The sequence below is a fragment of the Athene cunicularia genome (assembly GCF_003259725.1).
Source record: "Athene cunicularia isolate RWA chromosome 9 unlocalized genomic scaffold, athCun1 chr9_part1, whole genome shotgun sequence".
In the NCBI taxonomy this organism is placed as follows: Eukaryota; Metazoa; Chordata; class Aves; order Strigiformes; family Strigidae; genus Athene; species Athene cunicularia.
In genome coordinates, this window is record NW_020799110.1 from 10,211,244 (window position 1) to 10,232,946 (window position 21,703).

At 37.1% G+C, this 21,703-nt stretch overlaps 1 protein-coding gene and 1 long non-coding RNA gene across 2 annotated transcripts in view; one reads left to right on the top strand and one right to left on the bottom strand.

The window, feature by feature from the left end:
* The first annotated feature begins 21 nt into the window (after positions 1-21).
* The window catches only part of LOC113483397, a 30,749-nt gene continuing 9,067 nt past the window's right edge, over positions 22-21,703 (top strand). The window contains exons 1-3 of the long non-coding RNA XR_003399023.1: positions 22-325; positions 6,626-6,714; positions 7,940-8,080. This is a non-coding gene — a long non-coding RNA (uncharacterized LOC113483397). The remainder of the gene's footprint in view (positions 326-6,625; positions 6,715-7,939; positions 8,081-21,703) is intronic.
* KNG1 (kininogen 1) overlaps positions 16,169-21,703 on the bottom strand; it is a 17,773-nt gene continuing 12,238 nt past the window's right edge. Inside the window, 4 exon segments of the mRNA XM_026854927.1 lie at positions 16,169-16,876; positions 18,356-18,445; positions 19,412-19,519; positions 20,975-21,141. Of these exon segments, the coding sequence (XP_026710728.1) occupies positions 16,169-16,876; positions 18,356-18,445; positions 19,412-19,519; positions 20,975-21,141 (1,073 nt within the window).

Here is a 21,703-nt window from a genome sequence, read left to right on the forward strand (position 1 = left end):
GCGGCGGGGCCGGGAGGTGAGGGGGGAGGACGATGGCGGCCGAGGGCTCCCCCGGCCCGGCCCGCACAGGCACGGGCTGCCTTCGTGTGGGAGCCCGCAGGGCTGCGCCGGCCCGGGTTTGAGGCAGCAGCTCGCCGAATCCTTCACGTTTGTCGCGGGGTCTTAGAGGTGGATGATTTCTGAGGGGTAGGAAGGCGCCTTTGGAGAGCACTGGGAGGAGATGGGCAGGGTGGTCCTCAGGGCGCTGCTGGAAAGGCGGTGCTGTGGTATGCTGCTGTTCGCAGCCTAGCGATGTCCGTTAAAAAAATCTCAAGGCTGATTAAAGGTTAGTACAGTCCAAGCTACAGCAGTGAGGAAAATGTTATGGTGCAAACCGATTCAAAGAAACGATCAGTGATCATGCCCATTGCTTTCATACTGTTGCAGAAAAAAATAGCGATCATTTTACTGATCTTCTTAGGTTTTACAATAATCTCTTCATCAGTATTTCTTACGTAGGTAAATAATACAAATTATAAGCAATAATTTGTGCGAATTTTAATGGGTTTGTGTGTATCACTTCTCAAACTTGTTTCCATGGTGATTATATATGAACAAATGGAGGCACCGCTTGAAAAAGACAAGCCTTCACTTGTCTGGAATATTGTAAATTGTCTAGAACTGTCTAGAATATCCTTAAAGGGATTTTTCTGAAAGACTAAATGTACATTAATTCTTCCTGTGGTAGCATATACCGGGGCAATATTATCTGTAGAAATAATGCAACACTTACAAATATCCCAGCTAAATTATGTAAATGCAGCCTCTTGTCAACCCACCCTAATGCTCTCAAGTTTTGTCCACCCATGCTGGGTAGAAAATATTGAGGATGCTTCTTAGATTTGCGATTTTGACGGTGCCACAATAATAACCAGAGGCCTTTTTAAATGAGTGATAGCAGTTTGTGTGGACCCATAAACCTCTGGTTGTAAAAAAAACGGGATGGACTGAAGAAAGAACATAAACACAGGTTTGGGCTGGCACAGTTGGATTTCCCATTAAAAATGGCTTTAGGTCTAGATGGAAGAAATAATACTATGGATTAATGGTTTTATTAAGGATCTGGAATGTGTATCAAGAAAGCTGTAGAATGTGTATACTTTTTAAGTAATGCAATTAAGTCTTAGTATATTTGCAAACCTAAGTGGAAAAGATGTCTTGGTATGTGGGAATTTCAGGAAGGTAGGACATTATTTTCCACAGGCTTTAAATGTCTTTTTAAAAAAAACCCAAAATATTTGTCATCTCAGAAGCAAGTATTTAGTTTCAGATTACCTGTGTATTCAAACCACTTGGAAAGTTCAGTTTTGACAAAAGTAGTTTTTAACTAAGAAGGCTTTTCTTAGGAGAAACTGTTCCCCTTGCTCTTAGTTGCTGCAAGTCTTGTTTTATTCCACTTCACCAAATTTAATCCTGTTCAAAAAAAACACCCCCAAAACTCAGAAAATGTTTTTTTGACTGTTAATTTCAATCAAAGGACAATTTTAAAAATTGATACTGTTATTTAATATCTGCAGTAACAGCATCTGAGTGTCTCTTGATCAGATGCCAAGATTTCTTTATGCAGACATTAGGCAACTATGGAGCCAAACAGTGCTACCTGCCCCCCAGAGCTCCTGGCCTTTACAGCTTGAAATGTCCCTGTCTCTGAGGATTTTGTTCATCTGTGATTTACCTGATGCTTGAATATAAAGAAAAGTCTGTGAGCGCATTGGTATCTCCTGTCATGTGGTCGTGGCAGAGTTTGGCAGAGTTTTACACATCTGAATAGTTGGCCGTGTTATTTGCTCTGGTTCATCATTATTTTAATCTGCTGCTATAGAATCAGATAGTCCCCAGTCAGGTGGCCTCTCCTCAGACGCTATTTGCCTTAAGTGTTGTATGACTGGAACTATGAATTTAAGAAACAAATCATCAATTCCCATGGTAAAGCGATTCATATGGATGTTCCCCATCAAGGCATATGAGGAAAGGAATCCAGTGGTTCCTCCAGTGAAAATCATTGACTTGTTTCACCAAATGAAAACAGGAAACACATTTTGTTTCATTAACTTCAGATAAGCAAAGGGTTGGAAACGCTGAATCAGCCCCCTCTTTTTGTGAAACAAGATAGCAGAAATCCAGGATTGTTGTCTTAGCAGTGATAGAAACTGTACTAAAGGAAAAAAATTTGACATTTTGTGCTCTTTAAAACTTGTGTACCTGAATACAGTGTTTGAGAATTTTCTCTTTGGTTATGGTAGGGCAAAAAGACATTTAATTTGTGATCTCATACCTAATTTGTATATTTGTAGACTGGTGGTAACCTTGCTCTGTCTGGGATTATTTGTGTTCTGAACATGAAACATTGTAGTGAGAGGTATTGAAAGGTCAGATCTTGTCACTGACAGAAATCTTGTATCAACACTGGGATTTGTTATGGCCCCTTGGCTTTAAATCTTATTAAGCTTTCTAGTGCAATCTCAGCTGAAAATTTGCTCCTTGAGGACCAGATTCATGTTATCATCAGACAGAAGAGATACCAAATAATGTGTCTGTGCTACCAAAGGTGGGATCCATGGCCACATTTGCATATGCACGTAATATACTTCCGTAGATGTCTTCTCAACAGACAATCCTAGTGAATCATGAGCTCTTTAGTGAGAGTGAACATAATTATACGTTTATTAACGGGGGGTAACAGATGGACTAGCTGGTTTAGCAGCTGGGTTTCCAGTCATTATTCATGCAGATTGAAGTAAAGAATGATGTATCTAAAGAAAGCAGTAGGAGCTGACACCTCCTGAAACTGAGCTCTAGTTGAGCAATCCCTGCTCATCGATATTCTGGCAAAGGCAATGTCACAGTTTGCATTAGGAAATTTCAGAAATCTCATACCATGATTTGAATTCACCATAAAACTGTCATGTACTTCACGGGAAACCTGGAAGATCCTGAGTTACTCTCCTGCATTTGCAAGTCTCATGCTAGAGTACGTACTGTATATTATTTGATTATCACAACTAGCAGGGCAAAGAAAGTAGTTGTAAACAAAGTTTATTCATAGTAGGTCATGTTCAGGATCAAAATTATTTGCTAGGGTGTTGTTAGCAAGAAGTAATGTTTTTCGATTCATCATTCCCAAAGGATCCTGCTTAAACAAAAGCGTGCTTCCTCAGATGTAGGAGTGGATAGGAAGGATCCTGGAAGATCTCCAGACCGGAGAGAAAGTCCAAATTCCAGGAGTCCCATGCTTGTTATTTAGTCATAGGGTTTCATTAACGCTAACTTACGCTTGTCTTTCCACTGAAATTATAATCTAAACAAACTAAATAATAAGAATTTATAAGATGCAGTGTTTTTAATGCACTGAGAAAGCTTGCATTGTATTGTTTAGTATCTCAGTGAAATCCACATTATGATGGCTTTAGGCTGCTAGGCTTGCTTTGTCATTCTTTTATAAAAGTTATTTTCCAGCTTTGACAGATATTTCTACTCTTTGTAACTGTAATCAAACTTCTGCTGTGAAATCTCAATGTCCTTGTTGAGTGACTTGAAAGTATGTCCAGACACTGAGTTTTCTTTCCCAGTTTTCTTCTCCCTGAATAGTTGTGCACTAGGCCTATAAGGAACATTTTTCAAAAATGCTTAAAATTATTTAGGAGCCAAGCACTATAGAAAGCCAGGGGGATTTAAACTGCTTTAGTTAATTTAATTGTTCCCCATGCTCAGTCTATTCAAGATATCCAGACTTGTGCAGAGGATACAGGGTGGGCAGGACCTTTAGCTGACCAGCTGACTCACTTGTCTGAAATGTATGCATGGTGGTTTGTGGCTTGTGCTCCCTAACTGCTTTGAGCACAAGTCTCCAAGGAGTGTTCCTGCTTCGGTTTTGCTTAGTTTTGTTTCTTAGCCTAAATTCTCTCATTGCCAGTAAGATATTTTTTTTTTTTCCACTGAAGATATCAATTTGTTAAACTGTTTAAGACTAATTGTTGTTTTTTAAAGAAACAGTGTTGTGAATTCCATTTTTCAGGTTACCCATCCGTTAATTAATCACCTCTTAGAATTTGGAGCTTAAATTCAGACTTGTAGTGACCTTAGTGCCTTCAGAGATCTGACATTATCTGTTACATGTTTATTATTCTGGAATAACGAAGCTCTTTATGATTTTTAAAGAAATATGGTTTCTCTTTTATACAGTGGAAAAGTTCTTGTAACCTGCTGCTGAAAGGAAGTGGCAGAAATGTTCTGGGGCCTCAGAGGAACCTGGGATTCTCAGCCCTGTCTCAGAGGGTGAAAAATCTAAAGAACTAAGGGAAAGTACGTATTTCTTATTTTTATAATAGATACATATAGTTTTATACAGTGGTCTTTGAACTTGTGAAAAATGTCCCATATTTCAGTTAGCATTACATTGGGCTTCTAATAAAAAGCTAGTGTTAATTTTAGAAGATGGGTATTTAATTTCTTAGAAGTATGTAAATTACTGTTATTTTTTTTTAAATGAGTATAAAGTACAAGAAAATCATATGGGATCACTTGTGGTGGTCTTGTGATTTTAGTAAGTATTCTGGTAATAAGAAGAATGTTGGCACAACAAAATCCCAACCCAAATACTTGAAGCAGAAATATATTTTTCTATAATTTTCTTAGTCATTCAGTTCTCTGCATGCTATAAAATTTGATAGTCATAGTTTTAGGCCTTGAATTCTCTCCTTGATTGAGCAATTATATTATTTCTTGCAGTTTTTAAGGCTTATAGTCAGGTCCAGGACATGGAGTCAGCTTAATTCTGTTCTCTGTTGTGTTAAAAGATTCCCAGTGTAAGCACAGTTATGTAATTTTAGCACTAAAATGTATTAGAGACTTGCAGTTGACTTGTATTGGAATGAGAGCTCTTGTTGCACTTTAGTTTTCTCTTCTGTAAAGTGGGGGTGATAGTAGTTGCCTCAGAGGTTGTGTGTGGGCAAATGCTTGAAAAATGTGGAGATCAGTAATAGTAGGAGGCTTAGAAATCTTTGATAGAAGTTACATACATAGTTTCACATCTACCCATGCATAGGGTAGAGTTTGTTCTTTCTATTACAAAAGTAAAGAAAGCTAGGGAGATTAAGCAGGTGGCAGCTGCTGATAACATCCTGACAGAGCACTGTGGGTACATTTATTTAAGTCAGTTGAAGCACTTCTGCGCTACCATGAAATAGTGCATGTCTGTGAGACAGTCTGCAGAGAACGTTTTTTCCAGTTCTGAAAGGTAAATATGATCCTATGCATTCTCTTGAAGAAAACATTTTTCCTTCTGATACTGGTTAACCATCTAAGTTATTTATTCTCATGGTTATTCAGTTTGGAATCCACTGATGATGCTTGAGGTTTATAATTGCTGAGTGGAATTCAGTTGTTTAATTTTTGGAACAGCCACTATAGGCAGACCCATAGTCTCTCTTTAATTTTGAGTTCCTTTCCTCATTGACAAAAAAGTTGAGGGTTATGTACTTTAGTAGGAGGAACTAACACATATGAATCAAGGTCAAGATGAAAACGCCAAAGAGGCCTGGCAGGTCTTTGATTTTACAGCGATATATACACAGAACCACAGTTTGTAGTAAAAAGAAAAAAAAAAAATCTCTAATGCATGTTGTAGATATGCTTACCTTGATAGATGCTCTATGTCCTGACTGATGGAACCAAGTCATACGAGACTGTCCTTCCCTGTCCAAATTGCACTTTTAGACACCTTACCAAACACACTGCATTTCAGAATGTGTGTACAGTGCTGTGAGTTATGAGGGCTCATCTCAGATTAGTGACCAAAAAATGCCTCTGTTTTATCCGCTGATACAGCATGGCACAGAAAACTTTGGTGTGAGCATCTTATAGGCCCTTACTGTCAGAATATTTAAAACATTTACGTCCCTAAACAGCTAACGTAAGATATCACAGAAATGACTCAATTGTTCTTTAACAGAAGCATTTTCTGTCCATATCCAGCTTTGTGTGTTAACGTCTCTTTCTCATTTTCTAGTAGAGCATTTTAACCTCCAAACCAGTATTTTGCAGTTTATAGAGCTTGTTACAACATGTAAATGTTAACAATAAAGATAAATACTTTCTCATTAATAAAATGAGCTATGTAGTCAAAATTATTGCCTCAGGGTAAATCTTAATTTCTATAAACAAAGTTTTCTACTAAGCTTTACTTTTTGTAAGAAAATTGAGACTATTCATTTCTGCATGTAGCTGTAGCTCAGATTCTTTGAGTTTTGTTTCTGTCACTGATAATGGCTTAATATGAAATTATAGATGAGTAATTTCAGCTTTGTGCCCTTGTTTCACCTGCCTGTAAAATGGAAATTTAATCTCCTGTCTTTCAAGGATCTCTTAGATTGTAGACCGTTCAAGTCTGGGACTGATTGTTTGATGTGCTGTGCTTCAGCCTACAAAGCAGTCAGTTCTGGGTGGGAAACTGAGGTTCTACCTGCATAAAAGTTGTTAAAATTAATGAAGATAAACATTGTGACTTTTTTAATCATTTTGTTTGTTTTAATCCTGAGATTTTTTTTGGATGAAAAATATAAATATTATAAGGTTTTTCTTTTTACAGTGTTACAGATGGATGCTGTTGTCAGCATGGGTCTGAAGTGTGTGTCCGTGAAGCTGAAGCTGCCAAGTGGGCAGCTAAGAAGCTGTCTTGTAACTGTTTTGCTCTGTTGTTTGGGGTTTCTTTTTAGTGTTAGGAAGCCTCTGTAGGCCAGTCTTTAGTCCCAATTGTTTGTGCTTTAACCCATTCCAGAATGCTATTGTATATTATTTTGTATGCTAATTGAATACTGCTAGAGGAGACAAAAATGAATGTGTAAGGTGCAAGATAGCAGGGAATTCTTTCTTCTCCTCTCAGGTTGCACCCAGGAACAGCTGCCCATGTTTTCCTGGGGTCCACTGACACAAGCAAGCATGGACATCCACTGATGCAAGCACAGACAGGATGCAGGTGATCATATTATTTTAGCTAGGAGTAACTGTAGATTTGCTTGTGCTAATACAAGGCATGCACCTTAACATGCTGTGTCACAGCAATTGGCAGTGGCCAGAAACCTTTGTTCTTTACACAGAAGGAGACAGAAATGAGAGTTCATGCTGAATTACAGAAATATATTGATTCATTTATTTCATGCATGTGTTGAAAGTGATTAGAATATAATTTACTGTCAATTTTTGGAAATAAATATATATAGAAAAATATGTGTGCCAATTCTAAGTAGGTACTTTAAGAGCCTCTGGTAATAATTGTGTCTGAGTGTTAAGGAATTGTTTATTTGCTATCCGAGTCAACATTTATTTGTAGCTCATTCTGATTAATTCAAAAGTAGCAAAGTCAGGAAAACCCTAATTTCTAAGCAGGCAGATACTATAGTTCTCAGTAACCACCCAGTTACTGGTATTTTTTCTCTGCTTGCTCTTTTGTCCTCTGTAGCTTGTGTTATCATTTCTAAATATATTCTGATATACGCTTTTCCGTGGGTTATGAGGCTACAAGATCTTATATGATATTATTCCTTTTATCTCAGCAGGAATTTAACAAACTGCTTCTTTCATTTGTGTGTTAATAACAACTAAAGACTCAGTAGAGTTTCAGGACTTCATTTGGATGTGATATTTTGTGTATCTGAAGCTCAGTTTGGTTTTTTTCACATTTCTGTTAAACAAAAGCTGAGTTATCACAAAGATGTTTTTACAGTTTGTTACTCAAAAGGAGTTCTCTGATATCTTTTACTGTTATTCATTTGCATTGCTAACGTTCAGTTCTTCTGGGAATGCAACTTTGTACCCCTGGCAGCACACTTTTTTTTTCTGAAATCACATTGGAATTGTGTTTGTTAATTTACATAACATCAGAATTATCTTTGCTAATTTACAGGGCAAACGAACTGTGTATCTTTATGCAGAAGGAAAGCGAGGAAAGTGAGAACCGTAAAGGACTGCTGCCTCAGAGCTGCTGTTGCCATAGAGCTGCTAACGAGGAAAAAAACTGCAGCATGGATTTCTTCTGCTGTTGAAGGTAAGATGAGGGCACAGCAAAGACTGTAGGAGGGGGAGGGGAGGCAGAGGGAGGGAGAAGAGGAAGAAAGTCTGCGTCCTTGCTGTCTAAAAAAGGAAATTCAGTTTCAGTGTTCATGAGCAGAACTGCTGGTGCAGAAGAACAAAGCTATCTCAGTTGTTTAGGGTAGCAAGAGTGATGAGCAAGCAAGCGCACTCCCATGCTTTCAGGAGGATAGACTGCAAAGAAGGGAGGGAGAAGAAGAGTGACTATGGTTTAGAAAATACTCACTGTTGCCTCAAGATAGCTGCCTTTTGATACTACTTTGGCATTAATATTGTTCCCCTGGGTACAGACAGCTGTGAAAAAACTCAGTAGGTAGATAAGCAAGAAGAAAAAGTGGTGGTAAAAAAATTTAGCATAATTTTGAGCTGATGAATTCTGTCTGTATGTATTAAAATGTGTCAATTGTTATTGTGCAGTGCTGTGAAACCTTTCAAAGTGCAAATGAAATTATTTTTTCTGGTAAGATTGTTATGATAACTTGATCTGTTATCAAACATTTATCAATGATCTTTCATCTTTTATCTAAGTAGATGTCTTTTTGAGTGAAAATGTATAATAAATAACTGAAAAGTAAATATTAGATACTCAAGAATACTGACTGCAGAACTGATGACATGCTTTCTGTGGAATCTTTTTAATGATCATTGAAAAATTATCTGCAAAACACTCATCCAAAAGCTGCGGCTGCTGGTGGTTCTACATTTGTCTAGCATGTTATACCTGCTCCTTCTCTCAGTCTTTTGACTCTTTTTGAGATGACTGAACCCACATGCCCTGCACAGCAAACCCAGCACAACTGCAATGTTTGCACAGTGGGGCCTTGAAGAGAATGAAACAACCTTTAGAGGCAGTGATAACACTATTTTAGCTGTGTTGATAATAATATGCTGATATTGCTTAACCAGCTGATGCTGTAGTATTAAGCGTGCTTGGATAGAACAGCCCTTCCTTACAATTTGTTGTTTTGCACTTTATCACCATTTATCAAATAGTGTTTGCTGATTTCTCCTGGAGTCTGAAGATTAGGTCAGAGTAAATTTCTCCTAGACCAGCCAGTTACCTTGATTGGGAATCACCAATTCAGGCTGTAAATAAATAAAAATAGATTAGATTAGGGATTCAGAATTTTTTTAGCATTAGTCTCTCACTGCAAAATTGATATTCTTTGTGATTATAGCATTTAGCTCATACATGCCGTTTCCCAGTCATGAGTGGCACTGGGCGAGGTATATTGATCATGAATGCATCAGTTGCCATTTCAAAGGTATGTCATGAGGAACTTGATGTGTAATTGTGTTTTTACTAGTCACACAAATTTTGTCAGACTCATTAGCTGCAGACAGTTTTTCTGCAGTCTTCAGAACCATTCTTTTTATTAACTGCAGTCTCCAATGCAGTCAGTGGTTGATGACACCCTGTTAAGATTTGTGTGGGTCCCTTGAGCCAGTGCACATTAAGATCAAGTCTTAATCCAGTGCACATGAAGATCAAGTGATCCATGATTGAGGCAATCCCTGGCAATACAAGTGATTGTGATTTAGTTCAATGTCAGCAATGTCATCTTCTGCTCTGAACAGTTGTTAATATTTTGCTGAATTGAATAATTGTGTTAGGACTGAGTTCCACAGAGCATTAGGTGCTGCATTTCAGAAGTTCACTCAGTTTGTGGATCAAAACAGTTTGGGTTCTTCGGGAATCTGAAATAACTATTTAGACAAGTATGACTGTATAATAAACACCTCTGTGTAGAGTAACTGCTCAAGAAGGAATGGATGGTCCCTATGCAGACTAAAATTTAGTTGCTTTAAATAAATATATAGTGGAAGGTTAATGTTGTGGTCTTAGATCAATTTAATGTTGTTTTTCGCTGACAAAAACAGGTAGCCAGAAGCACAGTGTTGCTAATTGACAGGTTATTCTCACAAGTTTTCAAATAGTATGTATATTCATTGGTTCTAATTGATAGTGGCTAACACGTACAGTGAAAAAGAGAAGAGGTACAGTAGTGCTAATACAGACATGTCTTGGCTGTTTAACTGTGCCCAGTGTGTGAAATGGAGTGCAGATGCATTATAACCTTCATATCCATGCTATTCCTATGCTAGACTGTCAGCTACAACCAACAGATCTATCAACTAGTGAAAGCTTCAGAGGTGTCTTGGTTGTCTTACAGTAGAAAAGTAACTTAATCTGCAGTTAAACAAAGCAGAGGAGTTGTCTGTAAATCTACTAACCTTTCCATACATTTGTATGTAAATCTGAAGAAAGAGGCGATCTTGCAGTTTATGCTTGTTTTTCCCACTTCTTCCCTCTGACTTGTATTGTGGGAGTGGTCAAGAAAATAAAGTATGGCAAAGTATTGCCCAGAACACTCTAATTCCTGTATTTGGGCCAGGAAAGAAGCTACTAAGCCACTAGTGCTGTTGTGGTTAAGGCCAGGACCTGCATCAACTCCCAAAATGTAAGAGCTATTTTGAGGGTTAATGCTGCCCATAATTACCATTTTCTGCTTGCAAGGTGTTGCACTGCTCAATGTCTGTCTCAGCCTCTTCCAAATAGTATCAATTTTGTACACCGTGGGCTTTGGCTGAGTGCTCCAAGGCCTGAGTCTGGAAATGCTGAGTACCCACAATGCTATTTAAAGTTAATGGGAGCACAGGCTTCTCAGCAGAATTTAAAATCGGGCCTCTGTGCTCAAAGAAGAGATTTTAGTTTAGCAGTCACAAGACTGCTTAAACGATCATTCTGAATTCTAGATACATTCTAGAACTGATTTTTTTTGTTTGTTTTTTATTTTTTTTACAAAACATATTGACAGTACTTGATTGATTCCTGGGAAGTTGAGGTATGTCCTGTTACACCTCTTGTTTTTTTTTTTTAAATTTTGTGAGCATTACTATTCTTTTAGTTAATGTAGAGCTAGGAGAACAGCTGGCACATATGAATGAATTCAGTTATAATAGATTTTCTTCTCTGATGCTTTATGGCATTAATCTTTTTTCTATTGGGTTGAATGGCAAAGAACTAACTTCTGCTGACATGTTTAAGGGTTAGAATGAGAAATAAAACAATGTTCTTTTATTGTTTAAATTTCTTTACATGTGTCTGGTGGATTTCTCAAGGTACTGAACTGTAGTGTTTTGAGCATGTAGTTCGAAGTCTTTCTTTAAACATGCTATAGCTACCCCTGCTCTGTTGATGAGCATGATGTTCCCCCCTTGAAATCAGTAACCCGCCATTCTTGTCTACCCCAACTCTTTGTGTTTTTTTTATAGTAATCTAAGTTTCAGTTAAAAATATGACCTCCCTGGATAAAAGGTGCATCCTTATTCATTTTCTGCCTTAATCAGTTTTGTTTGTCCACTCCCTTGTTTTTTGCTCGTATGATTATTTTTTGTTTCAAGCCAAGAGGTCTGTTAGGGCTCCTGTAATAAGTACATCCCATGGAAGATGGAGAGTCGTCCACTGGATTCATACAGGGACTTCTCATACAAGATATTTTGGGTTCAGGCTCTTCAGTTTTAAAACAAATATACTTCTTTGGGATGACTCTGGATTCTATGGCAAATTCTAATTGTGACTCACTTTGAACTGAAATAGCAAGGTAAATAGTTTGCTGCGTGAAGACAGTAGTTTAATGCCTGATCTTCAACACAGAGATCAGCACTGTCAGTGCTGAAGAGAAAAGACTCACTATCAGGTTTATAATCCCTGTTTCTCCATACTGATAGGAGTTACTCCTTTGGAGCCTGTGTTTGGGTTTTCACTGAGCAGCAGATTGAAACCAGTTCAGGAACAGCAGTAATGTTAGTATTCATTGTAGCAAGATGCCTTACCCAATTAGGAAAACCTTTACTCTTTTTTCCTTAAAACAGCTTTCCTCTTACTTTAGTACATGGTAGAAACATTATGTTATTAATTACATTTTACTAAATGAACATCACTTAAAGCTTAATTAAAAGCTGTGAAAGCTGAGTTATACTAATGTAGTGTTGTAAACACAGCAGAATTAGGAGTTGTGAGTAACTGGTCACAGAATTGAAAATACCTATTCCCTTTGGGTTTTTAAGAATATCTGAGGAATTTGTACATTAGATTTGTCTATACAACAAAGGCTATGCAGTGTTGTAATTTCTAATTCTGTAGCCACTTAGACCCATTCTATCCTCAGAGCTGATACTCCTAAACTGGGAGCAGTTATCTTGCTGGATGAGAAACCTGAGAAAACAAGGAAAGAAATGGGTTCTTATGTCTTATCAAATGCCAGTGTTCATTGTTAATTCTCCCCATTGTCTATTGTCAGGTGCCTGTACATGTCCTATGACTAGTTAGGAGAGCTATGTGAATTTAGCATTAGAGGATAATTGGAATTGTCGAGTGTGAGTAAAAATTTGTGTCGGAATCATAGCAAAAATTCAGTAGGCCATCCATAGTAAAGCTGAGGAATTTTTCATACATCAGTTAAAATACATATTTTGTCTTATTGCCACAGATGGAATGAACGAGAGTATGTTAAATCCAGACACCTGCAGAATGGCCATCAGGTGGCTCTGGATCTCAGCAGTATCATGAACAGAGGTTTAATTCAGACGTATTTTTATACTCCAGACTCCTTGTTCCGATTATCTGTATCAGTAAGAATGCAATTTTTCTGGTGCAGGACTACCTATTATTTTTTATGTCAGTGAAATTACACTTAGAGCATATTTATACACCTTGCTCTTAATAAGTACCTTGGCAAATGTTGATGCTCTATTGATAGAGCTTAATATTTAAAACAGATTGCACAGATGTGGTGTTTTTATCTACAGTGTTACTAACCCATAAGAAACGCTGAGCGTTAAACCTACTAAACCTTTCCTGGCAATCACAAAACCCGAATTTGGAGATCATAAAACCTGTGGCAAAAAATCTGCCACCTGCTGACCAAGGAGGAAAGTACTCGTTAAGCTCTGCGGTGCACTGGAGAGAGATCTCCAGCGTGATTCCAGCGATAGGAGAAACTGATAGTTTTGCAGAGCTCGTCAGCAGCAGATCTGAAAAGCCCTGGTCAGTAGTTTTCTGACAGCATATTTTTCTGTTAGAAAGTGCTGTTTTGTTATAATTAAAACTTTCTGTGGGAACAAGTCAATGAGAAATTTAAATGTTCCATTCTAAAAATACCAGAACATTCTGTTTCAAAATTTTTAGACCGGAACACTTTGATTTTTATTCCAGAATTATTTTTTTTTTAAAGTAATTAGTTTCGCACATTATAAAAACAAGAAGTCAAAATTGAAATTGTAATCTTTATATTAAACATTAATGAAACCTCACATCATCACTGTAGCATGTGGTAACTTCAGTGCAGTCAAGGACCTAGGAGTCTTGGCTTTTAGTACCCTGCTCTGACCACTCAGTCTGTCTCTCTACTTACGGTCATGCGCTGTAGGGAGAATACGTAAAGAGTGTGACTATCTTCTCATTTGGATGGGGGAGATTGGATATGGAAAGAAAACTTGTTTTTTTTCATCTTTGCATCTTTATTTCTTTTATTGTAATTTTTGCATGAATTACTTAAATTGCTACAATAATTTAAAGAAAAACTGTTTTGAACTTGTACTCCTTTTAGTAATACAGCATACACAAAGAGTTCCCAGTTACAGCCAAAATCATACCAGTCAATATTCAGAAAAAAGAAGAGAAGTAAACAACTAAAGATAACTCTCAAGGCTTTCATTTGCCTAGCTTTTAAGTTTAGTACTTGTCATGAGCTAAGAAGAAAAGATAAACTTTTCATTTTATCCTTCCAGGAAAGGAATAAAAACCAAAACAAAACAGGATTTGATTAGTGATAGATTCAGGAGTTATTATTTTTATATCTTTCCTTAAAATGGGGCTCCAGCTAAGTTGTATGGCTTCTTAAAGATTGGTAAGTTTGTTTTCAGAAAGAAAGGCAATACTGTGGTTCTGATTGTATATCACCACTTACGACAAATCACTTATCTATGCATCTATCTAATATATGCCTATATGCCAGCCAATTACACTGTGTTTAAAAAAAAAAAAAAAGTTTAGATGCACATAACCAGGCTGAATTTATACTCACAGGACACTTTGTAATTTTCAACTTCCTGATTTTTAAAATATCATTTTAATGTGGCTTTTAATGCAATTAGAAAAATTAAGGAAAAGAAATTGTACGTGTAAAATCAGTGATTCTCACTCAGCATGGATTATCAGAAGGGTTGAGTTCTTTTTCTCACAGTGTAGTTATCTACCATGTGAGCTGGGGAGGTAACTGAACACAGACGGTGGTTTGCCTCTGTAGGAACCAGGCACTGGAGAGGGGAAGTGTGCCTACACTGTCAGGGGATGTTTAGATTCATAAAGTATGAGTTCAGTTCTGTGATTTGTAAGCGACTGCCCTGTTACGATTGGAGAGACCCTCCTCCGCAGGTCTTTTGCTTTTCATTTTTGCTCCTACATCCCCTCTACAGTTCCTGTCCTCTTTTGCTTCTTCACCATGCTGCCTTCACCCACTTCCCCATCCCATTCTTTCTGTTTCCATTTTTGCCACTAAGTTGCTGTTTTCTTTTGTTTCTTTTACCCTGTCCATATCGTTCCACCCTACCTCTGCTCTTTGCACTTCTGTGTCTTCTGACCTTTCTTGTAACTATCTTCTCTTTCAGGATCCTCCTGAACCTTTTGTGCCGATACCTCCTGATCCTGTTGATCCATCTGTTTCACATCCTCTAAGTAGTCTTCATCTATCTAGTTCCTCCTCACCAGTGAGGTGATGGCAATAGAAGCATAGTACGCAAAAGAAGGACACGTTCCTAACTTTTGAGTGTAGTCTTGATACCACAGCAGTCCCAGTAGTTGGGATGAAAAATTTCAGAGAATATCCTTTCTGTCTCTGTAGCTATGTTGGAGGATATATATATACTGTATTTATACTGTGGTTTCAAGCAATGTGGTCTTTTTTAACAGTCAGTGAAGTGTTACCATTTGTAGCACCTTACCCTTTCAGTAACCTTTTATGGGACCAGGTAGTGGTTCGAACTGGTGAACCAATCTAGCATTATAGTATTTATTTATTGCCTGGTGTTTTTTCAGCTGAATAAGTTACTGGATACATTCAGAGGAAAAGTATATTCAGTTTGCCAGAAATACTTGGTGCTTTTTAGCTAATGTATCCCACCAAAAACTCAACTTTTGGAAGATAACTAGAATAGAAAATTCAGTCCAGTTTCTGAAGTATGCACAACCTAATAATGGAATAAGGCAGAAAAATTTTAGGTAACTCAAGTGTTTGCAATTTTGTCATCTGATCTGTAATATTTGTGCACCTCTGCCACATGAAAATCTGTCAATCATACTGCCTCTACTATGTAGTTAACATAATACCCATAGGGAATAACAAAGCTGCTTTATTTAGGATTCTTTCAGCTGTCTCTGTTATCTTACTCAGCAGAACAACCTGCTATGACAGACTGGTGGTAATATTAATTTGTTTAAAGAAATTGACAGGTAAAACATATTCCTTTATTTTATTTTGTTCATTAAAAGATTCACTCCAGTAGATTAGAGAAATATTATTTCAGATATCTAAGAAAGACATCCTTGCTCTCTATTGGCTTGCTTTTGTCTTACCCATATTTGGTTGAGATTCTTCATGTAATCTGTGACATTCTTTGTGCCATTGCTTTAAACATATTCAGTGAGATATGATGCAGTGATTCACTTTGTGCTTATGGCAACTTGAGGCAAATAAGATACAATTTTAACTTCTGCAGCAGAAGGCTATTGACTTGCCTGGTCCCTTTACTAGATGGGTTCTGAATCGTTGGTGCCGTTGCCTGATTTACATCTTTGCAAATATATGCAAATACAGACTATCGCCATATGGTCTTAGGTCCCCAGAAGTGCTGGTGACCTACTTGAATATCTTAGTTAACAGAATAGGAGCTTGTGCCTCTTCACTTTTTATACATTTCAAAAGGCAGTATTTTTCTTATTTTTCTGTGTATAATTTCTGAAAAGGATCCTACAATGTTTGAATTATTGTAAAGCATCTAAGAGATCAAGGTCTTTGTTTTGGGGAGGTGTTGAATTTTCTGTTGCTGGATTGATGTCTTCTGTGGCAGAAGGCAAGAGATCCTCATTTCTGAATTCTCTGGTAAAGCTGGAAGGAGCTGGAAGGTCCATAATTTGTTTCCATGGTTTTCCAGGACATCTGGGGAGAGGAGATTCTGGGCGATCTGACAACCCTTTAAATAAAGAAGTGTCACGAAGAATTAGTGATTCTGCAGGTATACTGGTTTCCTTTCTTGCAACCCCAGGATTAATTAGCTCTGGTGCTGTTTCAGCACTGGATGATGGGAGGGTTTCATTTTGATTAAAACCCCTTTCATTGGACTCCTCAGAAGATTTGGGGTTTGGATGTTTATGTTTACCTTGTTTCCTGTGGTTTTTATGCCCACACCCATGGCTAGTCCTGTGCCCACAACCAATTTCACGACTATGCCTTTTGTCAGGCTCATGATCCTTTTTATATTCATGCCTGTGTTTATGCCCATGTTTATGCCTCTATTTAAGCTCAGGTTCACCTTCACCTTCTGGTTCCTGTCCACCACCTTCTCTCATTTCTTTCTCAGGTTTTTGCCTTTCTTCTTCATTTATATTGGAGCATGAAATTTCTTTTGGCTCCTCTTGTATAGCAAAGCTTCGGAAAGGTGTGAATCCAGGAGGCCTTCTTAGAAGTAGGGTCTAAAAAACATTGCAATAATAGTCGTATTTGTTACATGAACAAGAACAATAGCTTCAGATTTGGGAAATTTAGAAGTTGGCTTGTTGCAGTACACGAGTCATATAGCAAAAATATGTTCTCAGATTTTTAAAGTAAACGAAATAATTTTCTATCTATGGTAGGCATGGAAACATAAACATCGCCTCAGATAACTCCAGAGTATTTTAGCAGTTATGTGTTAAAAGAACAATTCATATATCACTGAAATTCTGCCAGTTTGACATGGGAATGATACTATGGAGAGGAAAACGTGTACTGGTTTTAATTTATGAACAATACAGTTGATTTCCAGGACTAAATGTCGCTGCGCTTGTTAGAGTATAACACTCTGATTTGTAAAACCAGTTTATGCTAAAGGTTAACACATCTCTTGGTAGTCTCAATACCAGAATATACAAAAGATCTGGGTTGTTTTGTTATATGAAATGCAACTACTCAATTTTTTTGTTTCTAGATTTGAAATATGCATTTCATAAGATTGCTTAGAAATAACACATATAGGTTAAAGCTGATAATATGAAACATTCAGTTATTGAGTAAACTCCATTTCCCCATCACTATTCAACTGGAAGACAAAGACTGAACGCATGGTGTACAATCCCTATCCAACATGGACTTTGTTTCTGTCCACTAAAGTGTCTGATCACTATCTAACTGCAAATCAGAATTGTTTGGGGTGGAGCTAAATTTGAAAGTTGGTGTGGATACAGTATTGTAGTGAAAACAAAGAGGAGAGACATTTATTAGTTGATACATAATGAATGAATAACTAGTTATGCAGGTGCTAAGCACTGTGAAGTTATTGATTATAAATGCAAGTTAATCAATCTCACTATTAAAAAACCTGCAATCATCAGAACTAAAAAAAATTCTGATAATAAAAAAGATTTATGTTGCATTCTGAGATTTTCAAACTGACCCATGTTCAGGGGTAGTTAGTTGTGGAGCTGGGTAGGAAGGAAACTGAAGGATCTTTCTACAGTGACAACTCGTGGCAGGACATCTGTTCCTCTACAAATATGAAAAGATTCGCAGATGCTTTTGAAATCCATGGGGTATAGTTATTGTGTTGCCAAATATATTTCTGTCTCAATTTTTAAACCCAGTATGAATAGTAATTTAAAGGAGCTGATGGGCCTTGATACTTCAGAGCTGAACTGATAATATAAAAGAGCAGTCAATAGGCAGCATGTGCTCTCTGTCCTGTTACTCTTGCATTTCTGTCATCCCTGTGCTGGCCAGTCTCACCTTGTGGTGAAACCAACTTCGATGTAACAAGTTGCTGAGGTCAGAGGGGCATTACAGAGGTTGTTAAAAGAACTATGAGTTCCTTTATTTTTGGTACAAAATATGGGATAATTTGGAATGGGTAAAGAATTTAATGACTGCCTTTGTTCTGTACTCTACTTATGATGATGGGTAATGAAGAGGTATCATACCAGTGACCGTTCTTTAGAGCAGTTAACCTGGGGAGAGATTTTATCCTCCCCTGCGATCACGTGAATTTGTGCTTCACATGGCAATGGTACCTGTCGACAAAACAAAAATCAACACGTTAAAGCCACAAAACATTAGACACAAAGTAAGAGAGTTGTGCATGAAAAAAGAAAAAAAAATCTAATTAATACTTTTAAATACAAATATACTTGGAATTTTACCCAAATATCTATGAAATCCACCTTAGTGATGAAGACTTCTGTATTGGGAAACATCTCTACTTAGATTTTGAGGTTATAGTATGCCTGTTTGAACACTTCAGTCTGACTTTGGATTGGAGATGGAGTCCTGAAAAATTGTATTTTTCATCTCCTGCACTTTTAGAGCACTGACTGTTTAATCTTTATGATATTCCTAAGAAATACTGTTTGTTGATGGTGTTTCTCCTACTAAAAATTGGCAAATTGAGATGGAGAGGCTTTTTTTTTTTTTTTTTTTTTTTGCTGATTTTAAAATCTCACAGGTAAGCACTATTCATATGGTGGGAAAAGAGAGGAGAAATAAAACCTCTCTTTCCCAACCAACTCCCTTGCCAATGGTTCTGGCCCCATCAGCATTACTTTCCAGTGGCTGGAACACATTTTCCTAGTATCAGCAGCGTGCACTCCAGAAGCATCACTCCTTTGCATGCCAATAACAGTCGAATCTCATGTTTTCCTTAGCTGCAAATCCACAGAATAAGGAGTACATCAGCTATTTCATTTTGCAGCAGCCTCCTCCCCCTGTTTCTTTGATTCATTATTATCAAAAGAAAGTTCCTTTTGCTTTGCAGTGAACACTGATCCTGCAGTTGGAGTGACTCACTTTAAGATTCATGTTTTACTGCCATTGTCACTGTCTTGGGTTATGAACAGAGAAAGGTGTCCTTGTTGAAACAAAAATTTTCTGAAAGAGGTAACAGAACTCAGGATATGATTTCACTTAAGTGTTCACAATTTCTGGTGCAAATTAATTTGTCTGTTAGGAACGTAACAGTTGGCAACATCATTGTGACTTACACTGTCTGGCATGGTTTCACAGTCTTCATGAAGTTTTTCAAACTCTTTCTTTGAGCAGTTTGTCTTCTGGACTGCAAATATTAAATGGTATTTTTGTCCTGCAACCACCTGAAAAATTAGCAAAAAGGCTTTCCATGATAAAGGCATTTTACTGAAAAGGGTTCACAGAAAAGATGTTTTTCTACAAGCTTGAACCACTTATATTCTACAAGTCCTGACCACTGGGACAACATATGTTAAACAATACTAAAATATTTGGCAGCAAACTTCTCTGCTTCTAATCAATGTACTTATTTACTCCAGTTCCCATTTGCAAAAATTCCACCATTGAAATTGAAGGAAACAGAAAGGTCAGAATAATATCAGGGCCACAGTTTTGGCTTTGCTTTATTGGATGCCTGTAGTAATTTCATTAATAACAAATGAAATCATTAGAGACACTACTGTAGAGAGCCAAATATGATGTAAGAAAACTGGAATGTGAGTAAAATGAAGTGTGTGATGAACAGGCTCAGTTAAAAATGAACATATTTGCCAAATGCATTAAGGAGAGAAACTGCCTGGGTTCAGGAATGTGCCTGGTACGAGTTCTCTTAGTATGTTTTACAGAGCCCAAGATAATATATCCTGCTTCAGAGACAGCATGCAAAACATGAAATTCTGTCTCTTTTGTCTATTTTTAAAATGTATACCTGCTAATATCAGTCATGATATGAAAAGTGAGAAAGAAGAAAAAATTTTGAAAGAAGAAAAATGGTTTAAATGAGGAAAAACCACAGATATTATTAGTAAGATAATATGAACTATTTAGAAAAACTCCAGTGTGCTTTTAGTGCCTTCTCCAGTGGTACCCCTCATTTTCAGGAGTTGTTGGCAAAGTATTTTCTGAACTACTCCACTGCCTTATTTTCAATTCTGTCCTAAACCTCTGTTTTGATATGTTAGGACAGTAAACAGGGCAAATGCTGACCAATGTTATCCTCTTGATTCCTTGTTCATCTTTACTCAGTTGTATTTATCTGTATATCTTAAGTCATGCACAGATGTTCTCTTGTGAATCTAGCTGGAGTATTATTAGCAGCAGAATTGGTATATAAATTAACATATCTAAGGGAAATTTGGAAGCCCCATTTCTTGGAGTTTATGTCTACTGTATGGTAGACAGTTGCTTAAAATAACAGAGAGAGTATTGAGGTGGGGGGATCAAGTGGGTAGTTTCTACTTTTCTGTCTTAAAAGTTTGTTAGACTGGTAAACTGTGGGGTAGATATACAGAAATCAGATACCTTAAATCAACTTTTCCCCCATGCTTTTAAAATCATGATGTTTTAAGGAAAATAATAATAAAAAAAAAATCAAGAGATAGGAGATTTTTAAATAACTTCTGAATGCAAAACGATATGGATAAAATTTTGCAAGAAAAATTGCATGGATATTTTAGTTACCACATGTATCAACACTTATAGAAAAACATTATTTCAAATTAAATACAAACTAAGCTAACATTCAGCTTAGATCAATAACACTGCCATGTCTGTTCCTCGTTTCTGTGATATATCCCAACCTGAACCGTCGCTGCTTCTATTTCTCCACCTTTATAGTAGAATTCATCATTGCTGTCGGAATTAAACTTTTCCATAGAAAGCTTCAGTAGTTCCTTCAGTTCTGGACTGTCTTTTGGGATAGTCTTTGGGCAACCACTATAAATGCCAGGAATTACTGGTTCTTCAACTGAAAGTAATGAACAGATTTCAGATATAAGGAGCAAAAGGTTCAATGTAGATAAAGTCTGGGAAAAACAATTAGTTATAAACCCCTGCCTTCTGGAACACTTTGTATTTGGATCTATCAAATGAAACCAAAATATCTTTAAGTTTTATATGAACAGCATTATCATATCTTGATTATTTAAAAGAGCACTGCATCAGCACTTAGTGCTGCATTGGACGCTTGAGTTTTCCCATAGAAATAAAATCCGTGTGTACCAATTGCGGGTAGCTAGCAAATACCTATGGAAGGACACGAATCAGGTGAAACAAGAAATGCATGTTATTGGCAATGAATGAGTATGTTGAAGAATATCATTATAATTTCTTGAAGAAGAACAAGTTTGAATGGGTGAGAATGCAGCACATACTACATGGAGTAGTACTGTACTCCCTGTTCTGCAGCTCTGTAGCTACGGTAAACTGTGCCAAATGGCTGGAGGAAAAAGTAATGATAAGGATAATTGATTCAGAAGTTTGACTGTAATGAACTTATAAATTCCAAGTAATTTATTTAGGGGGGGGGG